The sequence below is a fragment of the Orycteropus afer genome, unplaced genomic scaffold (genome assembly GCF_000298275.1).
Source record: "Orycteropus afer afer isolate SDZICR_OR568_19922 unplaced genomic scaffold, OryAfe1.0 scaffold00008, whole genome shotgun sequence".
Lineage (NCBI taxonomy): Eukaryota > Metazoa > Chordata > Mammalia > Tubulidentata > Orycteropodidae > Orycteropus > Orycteropus afer.
The window spans coordinates 11,004,609-11,014,027 of record NW_006921595.1 but is presented as its reverse complement, the minus strand read 5'-3'; the positions used below and the strand labels follow the sequence as shown (position 1 = coordinate 11,014,027).

At 36.9% G+C, this 9,419-nt stretch overlaps 1 protein-coding gene across 1 annotated transcript in view; it reads left to right on the top strand.

The window, feature by feature from the left end:
• Positions 1-5,581, top strand: part of PALS2 (protein associated with LIN7 2, MAGUK family member) — an 81,901-nt gene extending 76,320 nt beyond the window's left edge. The window contains exon 12 of the mRNA XM_042781586.1: positions 5,405-5,581. Coding sequence (XP_042637520.1) covers positions 5,405-5,581 — 177 coding nt within the window. The remainder of the gene's footprint in view (positions 1-5,404) is intronic.
• Positions 5,582-9,419: the final 3,838 nt, after the last annotated feature.

Below are 9,419 nucleotides of genomic sequence, written 5' to 3'. Positions count from 1 at the left end.
TTGTCTCTCCTCACCTGTATCCCTGGGGCTGACTGCTCTTCTGTCCGGGTTCAAGGCTTTTATCCCCTTTCTCCTGCTCTTCTGGCCTGCTACTCTGGGCGTCCCTAAGTTGTCTCTCCTCACCTGTAACCCTGGGGCTGACTGCTCTTCTGTCCGGGTGTGGTAGTTAAGGTCAGGTATCAACTTGGCTGGGCAGCTGGTAGTAGTCATCAAGTATAGTCGATATTTTCATTTCCCCAAGGATTATAATTTTCTAAAGTTGATTTGTTCAAATCAGGATTGAAATAATTTCAGCACATTACATTTACTTGATGCCTCCAAAATCCCTTTCCAACTTAATGGAGGTATAATTGACATACAATAAATTGTTCATAATTGAAGTATACAACTTAATAAGTTTTGATTTGTGCATATCCATGAAACCATAATAATCAAGATAATGAACATACCCATCACCTCCAAAAGTTTCTTCATGCTCCTTTATAATCCCTTCTTCCTACTGCCTTTCACTTCTTCCCACATTGTGTCTTGATAATGAGCCTTGAAAGCACATAGTGTCAGTCCTTTAACTTTGTTCTGATGTCAGTGTCTGCTAATTCTAGCATTGATGTCAGTTCTGGGTCAGTTTTGATTGAATGGTTTTTGTCATCATGAGTCATACTTTCCTGCTTCTTTGCATTCCTGGTAATTTTTTATTGGATGCAAGATATTGTGAGCTTTTCCAAGTGACTCATGTAGTTAAGTCACTTGGAAATAGTTTGCTCCTTTCAAATGTTTCAAAATTTCTTAGGTGAGACCAGAGCAGGGTAGTTATTCGCTACTACTGAGGCAAGACCCATTTGGGTACTCTACCAAATGGCCTGTGAATCATGAGATTTTTCCATTCTGGCTGGGGACAGATAGGTGCTATTCCTGCCACGGCATGAATACTTCTAATCCCTTCTGGAGGTTCTTTGTGTGGCTTTGGGTAGTTACAACATGTTTTGATTGCCAAATACTAGGACCCTCTGCAAATCTCCAAAATTCTTTCCCCGTGTTACTGTCTCTTGTATTCTGTCCTGCAGACTTCAGCCACCTTGGTCTCCCTAGATTCTCAGCTTCCTCAAGGATTCCCTTCCCTATGCTACACCCAGGACACTTTCTAGCCAGTAATCTGTGACAATCAGAGGGCTCACCCTGTTTGTTTCCTGTCTCTCAGAGATGTCTGTCCTTCATTGAGTGATGCACAGTATCTTAAAAACTGTTGTTTCATATACTGTGACTGTATTTTAGTAATCAGTTGGGAGAGTTAGTCTGGTTCCTATTATTCCATCCTGGCTGGAAACAGACACCTTTGGTCTCTTTTTATCTGTAACTTCTCACTACCTTCTTCCTTGTAATCTCGTAATTTAGTTGATGAAAAAACTGGGTTATTTATCTTAATAGAGTGTTCCATATTCCGGATTTTGCCGGTTCTGTCCCATTGTTCCATTTAACATATTCCTCTGTGTCTAGTATTTCCTGTTGTTGTTGTTGTTGTTATGTGCCGTCGAGTCAGACCCGACTCATAGCGACCCATCCTTGGGTTGCTGAGGCAGTTATCACTACGGAAGTAGATTGCCCAACCTTCCTTCCGAGGAGTGGCTAGTGGGTTTGAACCACCAGCCTTCTGGTTAACAGACAAGTACCTTAGGCACTATGCTACCAGAGCTCCCTATTATTTCCTAGGGAGAATTAATAGGTAGATCTAGAGACTTAATCAGATATAGATTCAATCTTTTTTTTTTTTTTTGGTGAGAGTAACTCAGACATACTTCTTGTTTTATTCCATCATGAGGCACGGAATGCCAGGCACTCTTTCTTTTTGTGATATTAAGGTTAATCAGTGGGCTTAGATTTGTTAGCCTGGTCTGTAAAGTTCCCCAGTGGCTTTTCACTGAATTTTAGCAAGCTTTATTGATCTTTGTTTAGATCAATTTTTTCTTAAAATATTAATAAAAGTAGTAATATTTGAAGTTTATCATTCTTCTGTGTTTATAAACTAGAGTACTTCTAAAGAGAATTTTTACTCATCAGTAGTTAATTACTCTGAGGTACAGTTCATACAGAAAGGGTAGGATAAAATTTTCCTATATAGGTAAGTTTTAGAATAATGTGTTTGTTCCCTCAGAGCCTCCAAAGGTAACAGATGACTAATGAGGGTTTTTTCTGTGGTATTTAGTTACACCTTGAACACGAGTTTAAACTTTATTTTGATGTGTTTTACTCTGTTGCAGTTTTTATCCTTGTTGATGCTCAAGTTGTCCCAGCTTTGGCCAATAGGACCTTATAGGTTGGCCCTTGAGACCTCTGTTCATGTACCTCAGAACCTTAGATAGCTGGTATAACAGATTTTCCAGGCTCATCCTGTATATTTCCTCCCCAGGCCAAGAATTAGACATTCTTTATGATTCCATGGTTTCTTTTAGTGTAAATGGCATTTTAAGCCCATAAAAATGGGAGAGGTATGCACATTGTCATAGTGTTGATAATTATTTCTAGCTAGATATTTTAGGTAGACAGGGCCAGCATATATGCTTTTCTGTTTGTAAGCTTGAAAAAATATATATCGTGAATTCATGCTGATACTTCCCATTCAAATGCAGGATTAGTTTTTGCTTAACCTCTTCTACCCAGGTCTTCTAACTGATTCTTCCTGGTTCAGTCATGGCTGACACCACGAAACCAGAACATACTCAAATTTGTAAAATGTGGGTACCAGAACAATAACCAGAATGGGAAACACCATTGATCAAACTCTGGAATGGGTTACTTGGAAGAGGGACAGTGAGCCCTTTCAGAGCCTGATGTGTAGGAGATTGGATTATTGCCAGGCTTGTGGAGAGGTCCACACGTTCAAAGTGGTACAGTTGACCACTATCTTTGAGTCAGGCACTGTTATTTCCGACTCTGTATATCAAGAGATTGGTAACTAAGCGACACACGTGCTGCCTTGTTTTCTAAGAGGGAGATTAAGTTTCTTGCAGGGTGTTACCCTTAGTTTTTTCCTTTCTGGTTATTATTCTGATACACCCACATTTTATAAATGCATGTCTGTTCTGGGTTCACTTCTTTGGCCATGACTGAACCAGGAAGAACTGGTTGTGTCTCATATGTATAACTCCTTTCTCCTATGATGAATATCCCAGTTCTCAAAAATACTGGGAATGTTGGAATATTATCTCATTCCTCATTTGCTTTATCCCACCACACACATACAACAGTCTGAGAGTATGTATATCAGCACTGTCACCAGTGATATGGTTACTGTGAACAGCTTTTTTTTTCCTAGGGTATATCCCACTAGGTATATACAATCAAACGGCTGTGTTTTAAAGTCACTTGAAATACTTCTGCTCTGTGTACTCAGGTCAGTTATTATTCTATTTGAAGTTCAAACTGTCCTATCTTCAGCTAGTAGGAGCCTATTCATGTTGGCGTCTGAGCCTTTTTCATAAAACCCCAGTAGTCTTTGATGATCCTTTTGTCCGAAAAGCCCTGGTTCCTTTGAGTCAGAAATGGTATTTAGAGGATATTCTGGGCACTAAGGGTGTACATTCAGCTTGGTCTGGCCTTTTCACTGACCACAGGTAGAAAATACGTTTATCTTTTTTACAAAATATACATCATTAGTTCAATCTGATAGTTACCACTCAAATTCTATATTATTTTTACTTCTTTGACTTTAAATTTGCCTTTTTATTTTTCTTTAACAGAGAAAATCTTGGTTCCTGATGTTAATATAATTTATTTTACATGGCTATAAACTAAATACATATACACATATGTATATTCCTCACTTTCTGAGAAATAGTATCAATATTAATGTTAACAATACGATTACTAAAAAGTTTAGAATTTCAACCCTTTCTTTTTGTCCTTAGGATCTATCCTAAAATAAATTGTTTTAAAGTTACTGAAACAATTCCTTTCTATGTGGTTAAACCACTAGCTTGAAGCAGAGTCTGGCTTATTTATTTAATTTTGATTTTGAAGTATTGATCTTTTTTCCCATTTGGATTTAATTTTGTTGTGTTACTATTTACAACATTTTCATAGTTCCTACTCAAAACCCTCAGATGTCTTTCCATTGCATCTGCATCCTGTGTGACCTAACCCATGCCCACCTCAAGGGATTACGACCCTGCCTTCCTCACAACACTACAGCCACTCTGGTCTTTCAGTATCTTAATTGCACCAGATGTTTTCCTCCCTCTGGCTTTTGCATTGCTGTTTCCTCTGCTTGGAAGACTTCTCCTCCTACTGTCCACATGTCACCTGTTTATGTCTCTTTAGTTCTCAGGTTAAATATCATTTCCTCAGTGTCTTTCTAATCACATTATTTAAAGTAGCTTTCTGAAGATTCTTTATTTTTGGTTTGTTTCCTTTATGGAACTTATTACAACTTGCAGTGTTTCTTTTTTTCTTTTTTTTTTTCTTCATTTGATCTATGTCTGTCTCCTCCCCTAGAATTTGAGTCCCATAAGGGTTGAAACCTATGTGTCTTACGATAATTCATTATCTTAAGCACAGATTCTGACACATACCAAAAAATAAAAACCAAAACTCACTGCTGTTGAGACAATCCCGACTCACAGCAACCCCTCCTTGGGTTTCCAAGTCAGTATCTCTCCAGAAGTAGATTGCCCCGTCATATAGTAGGCACTTCAAGCTCAACAAAGATTCATAGACTATGTAGAAGTATTATGAAATTCCAAAACACTTACAATTTTATGAAAAGTTTTACTTGCTCATGCAGAACCCATTGCTTGTTCATTTATTCCCCACATCTTTCCAAAATGACTAGAAACACTTTATAAAATATAAACAAAACTAGCTCAAAATAGATAAGTAAGGAAAAATGTTTGGTTTTAGTAGGGGATGGGCAGCATGTACAGTTAGTCTTCAAAATACATTTCTAAGATACCCTGGCTTTGCTAGAGGTAGGCAGCACATTTGACTCTGAGCTTCTAGTCAGTACAAATTGGGTTCCATGATTTGCAAGGTCAATGAGTTAAAAATCTTTCAAAAAGGATGCTATAGATGGGCCAGAAACTCATCAGTTGTAGTCATCCTTTTATTACCTTGGACTTACCCTAAAATTTTGGTCAGCATTCTTTTAATTAGAAGTCTTACCCTAATATCAACAAACAGAACTTTATAGAACATTCAAAGAGGCATACATTAATACATTTGGAAGGATGAAGATATGAACAGATGGTAATGTCTTTTTTAACACTGCATAGACTAGATTTTAAGGACTAATATCAGAATTACAGTAAATAAATATCTAGCCTATTTATTCCTTATGTTCACTTTTAATTGGTATTTGAGTGAGTAAATATACATTATAATATAAACATTTCCTTTTAAAACTTTTCAACAGGACTCTGACTTGAAGAAAACGGTTGATGAAAGTGCACGGATTCAGAGAGCATACAACCACTATTTTGATTTGATCATTGTAAACGACAATCTAGACAAAGCCTTTGAGAAACTACAAACTGCCATTGAGAAACTAAGAATGGAACCACAGTGGGTCCCCATCAGCTGGGTGTACTGATAATTCAATAAGGCTAGCAATTAAAATGAAACTTTAAGAAAATGACTGCAGCAAATAAACCTTCTACCGAGAAAACCCAAGCAGAGATAGAAGAGATCTGCCACATCTGGGCATTTTTATTGTGTAGATTGAAATAATAGTACACTGCTCTGAATTTTTATATAATATGTGGTTGGGAAAGTGTACTAATATATAATTTATCTTAATTTTTCTAACTTTTTATGGATAATCTTTCTATTCATATCACATAAAGAAATGCGTTGAAGTATTTTGTATATGTTTTTGATTTAGTACCCTTGCCTTTTTCATCAAAGTAATTTTCAAATCATTCAGTCCAACATTGGTCTTACATTTTCACTGTGATAATGAATACTTGAAATTGTTTTGTAAAGCTATCACTTAGTTCAGTGTTTAACTAGAGAAGGATGAATTGCTCTTATTAGGAGAAAACCGTATTGGCCTTCCTTCCTTCCTTCCTTAATTTCTTTCAGTAGCAGAATTTTAACCTCAATACTACAGCTAATCTACTATCCCAGGCTGACATCAGAATTCTGATCAGTGCTATGGAGTTTCATTACATCAGAGACGTATGGCTGTCCATTCTAACTTACACAGATCTATAGCTGTTTCCTTTCATTTCTGTCTTTAGTGAGAAACTGAAGAGCAATATTTTGCACTCTCTTCTGAAGCTATTCTTTACCTTTGTTGTAGTGACATGCCGATGCTAACTGATTTCACATGTACACAGTCCCTTCTAGGGTCAGAAGTAAGATCATGCACACTGAGAGAGTGCCTTATTCTGTAAAACCTTGCAGCAAAATGTTACACTCTAGGGAAATTGACTTATTTTCATATATAAAAATTTAACTGACTAAAAGAACCTCCTATTTCAGAAAGCTTTTCATGAAGGTATGGTCAGCAATTGCATCATGCCTCTGCAAATTTCTGTGACATTTAAACATGCCTCTAAGTTTGCAGTGGGGGTTTTGGTGAATGATTAGTGTGCTTTTTTGACGTGTCATGTGATCGTCAGGGTATTTGTTCTATTTGTTATGTTAAGAGCCAAATCCATTGAACAACTTACAAAGTTTGAAATCATTGCCAGCTATGTGTTTATATACACACGTACACATACATAACCATACATACACATATGTATTATGTATGTATTAGATAATACATTATATATGTATTAGATAATATATATTAAATAATTTTTTTGTTTGGCATTTCTATTAGGAAATGTGCTTTTATTTCATGTTTAGGAAAGAAGTTCCGTCCCTTTAGATTCATTAACATAACATACAGATTTTGCATTCACCTCAGTTAGTGTCTTCCTTTAGGATTCTTAGATGGTATCAGTTCTTCCTAAAACATACCCAGAAATTCAACTCATCATTAAACTAAGTTAACCATATTTTCTATTGCTGCTAGCTTTTCATATAAACAGTATTCACTCTTAAAGAGTTTGGTGCTTAAATATGGATGATCATCTCTGTCTGGTGACAGGCATCGGATGCCCTGTTGAAGGTATTTTCCCCTCAGCCACGCTATCTAAAGAGATGCCACCTAGAACTTTGAGGGAAAGGAAAGTACATGGCAATAAGGACTATTCACTTATTGTTTTAAATATTTTTCACAATAAAACAAAACACCCAAGTTGCTATGTTGTTAAAATAGAAAATCTTTAGGTATATTTTTAAGTCCAAAATTGCATAGCCAGAACACAATTTCATATTCTTAGTCCTAGGATAGGAATTTGGTGACACAATGGACCATACGTACCCTTTTAATAACTTTGGAAACCTTTAAACCACATATTTGCAGCAAACTTGGCTTCTCAAAGCAACATGAATCAAAGCACAGTTATCAAGGTGATGTCCTAGGGTTCAGGGTTTCAACACACTCATTTTTTAAAGAAATTTTGTTCCCACACTCTCAGGAAATGGGCTGTCTTCTCAGATTCCTTCCTGCTGCTGCTTGGAGCCTCTTTGAACAGTATTAGGGTAATTGTAGCAGCACAAGAAGATTATCTGCAAAATATCCCAATCATCATGATATAATAGAGATGACTTTCACATCATATTTCAGCCTTACTGTGTGATATAAAGATGACTATTATTTAGAAATTAGTCTGTACTTAAAAGAATTACTTCGATTATAAATGGTATTCATGACTGAGTAACTGTGGGGTCAGTTAATGAGTATTAGATTCTTCCTAATATAAAATGACCACCACTGGTCTGTCAGTTTGTCATATTGTGGTGGCTTTTGTCTTGCTGTGATGCTAAAAACTTTGCCACCAGCATAGGGCATCAGGATTGGCAGAAGACTCATTAACCTGAGATATGCAGATGACACAACCTTGCCTGCTGAAAGTGAAGAAGAGTTGAAGCACTTACTGATGAAGATCAAACACTACAGCCTTTAGTATGGAGTACCTCTTAACATAAAAATAAATCCTCACAACTGCACCAATAAGCAACAGCATGATAAATGGAGAAGAGATTGAAGTTATCAAGGATTTTATTTTACTTGTATTCACAGTCAACGTCCATGAAAGTAGGAGTCAAGAAATCAAACAAACAATGTATTTTGCATTGGGAAAATCTGCTGCAAAAGACCTGTTTCAAGTATTAAAAAGCAAAGATGTCACTTTGAGGGCTAAGGTGCACCTGACTCAAGCCATGGTTTTTTCAATCACCTCATATGCATGCAAAAGCTGGGCAATGAATAAGGAAGACCAAAGAAGAATTGATGCCTTAGAATTACGGTGTTGGCAAAGAAATACACTAGGGAGTTCCAGAAGAATGAACAAATCTGTCTTGGAAGAAATACAGCCAGAATGCTGAGACTTTGTCTTGCATATTTTGGACATATTATCAGGAGGGACCATTCCCTGGAGAAGGGTATCAAACTTGGTAAGTAGAGGTTGGTGAAAAAGAGGAATAACCCAAGGAGATGGATTGACACAGTTGCTGCAACAGTGGACTCAAACACAGCAATGATTCGTGAAGATGGTGCAACACCAGACAATATTTCATTCTGTTATACATAGGGTTGCCGTGAGTCAAAAATTACTTGATAGCACCCAGCAATAATATAAAATTAAATGATAGTTTAGTGTACTTCAATGCCAGAAGACAATACATTTTAGAATAGTTCAGTGTCTCTCTGTAAAGAGTCATTGAACTTAAAAGTCCTGTTTGAGTCTACAGAATTGAATGGTGTTCTGCTGGGGCAAGGGAGGAACTCTGTTGGTGTAGTGCCTAAAGCATTTGACTGCTAACCAGAAGGCTGGTGGTTCAAACTCACCAGCCACTCCTTGCAAGGAAAATTGGCCAATCTACTTCTGTAGAGATACCATCTCAGAAACCCAAGGAGGGGTCGCTATGAGTCAGACCCGACTCTATGACAGTTTGATTGGGTTCTTTTGGTTCTCCTGAGGCAAGGAAGCATGGAGGTCCCAGGATTATTCCTAGGAATAAGGTAGTTGTGGTCAAGAAATACGAATTCCTGTGGGAAGAGAAATAAATGGTTTATAGTGATGTTGAAGAATTGGTAATAGTAAAAATATACACAGATATACAGGCTTTTAGGAAACATAATGGGCCCACACAGAAATGCACCTGAATATTCTTTGTGGATATGTAAGTATCCACATTCAGTATTTAGGGCATGACTATTTACATATAACTAATGATTGATTTTTTCCCCACGCATTTTCAAATGAACAAATACCCATATGGGTGATGTTCATGGATAAGTCATTTAGCCAAAATTTGTATGGAATATACATGTAAATAGAATTTTACCTTCATGACAACACTTTTATTAT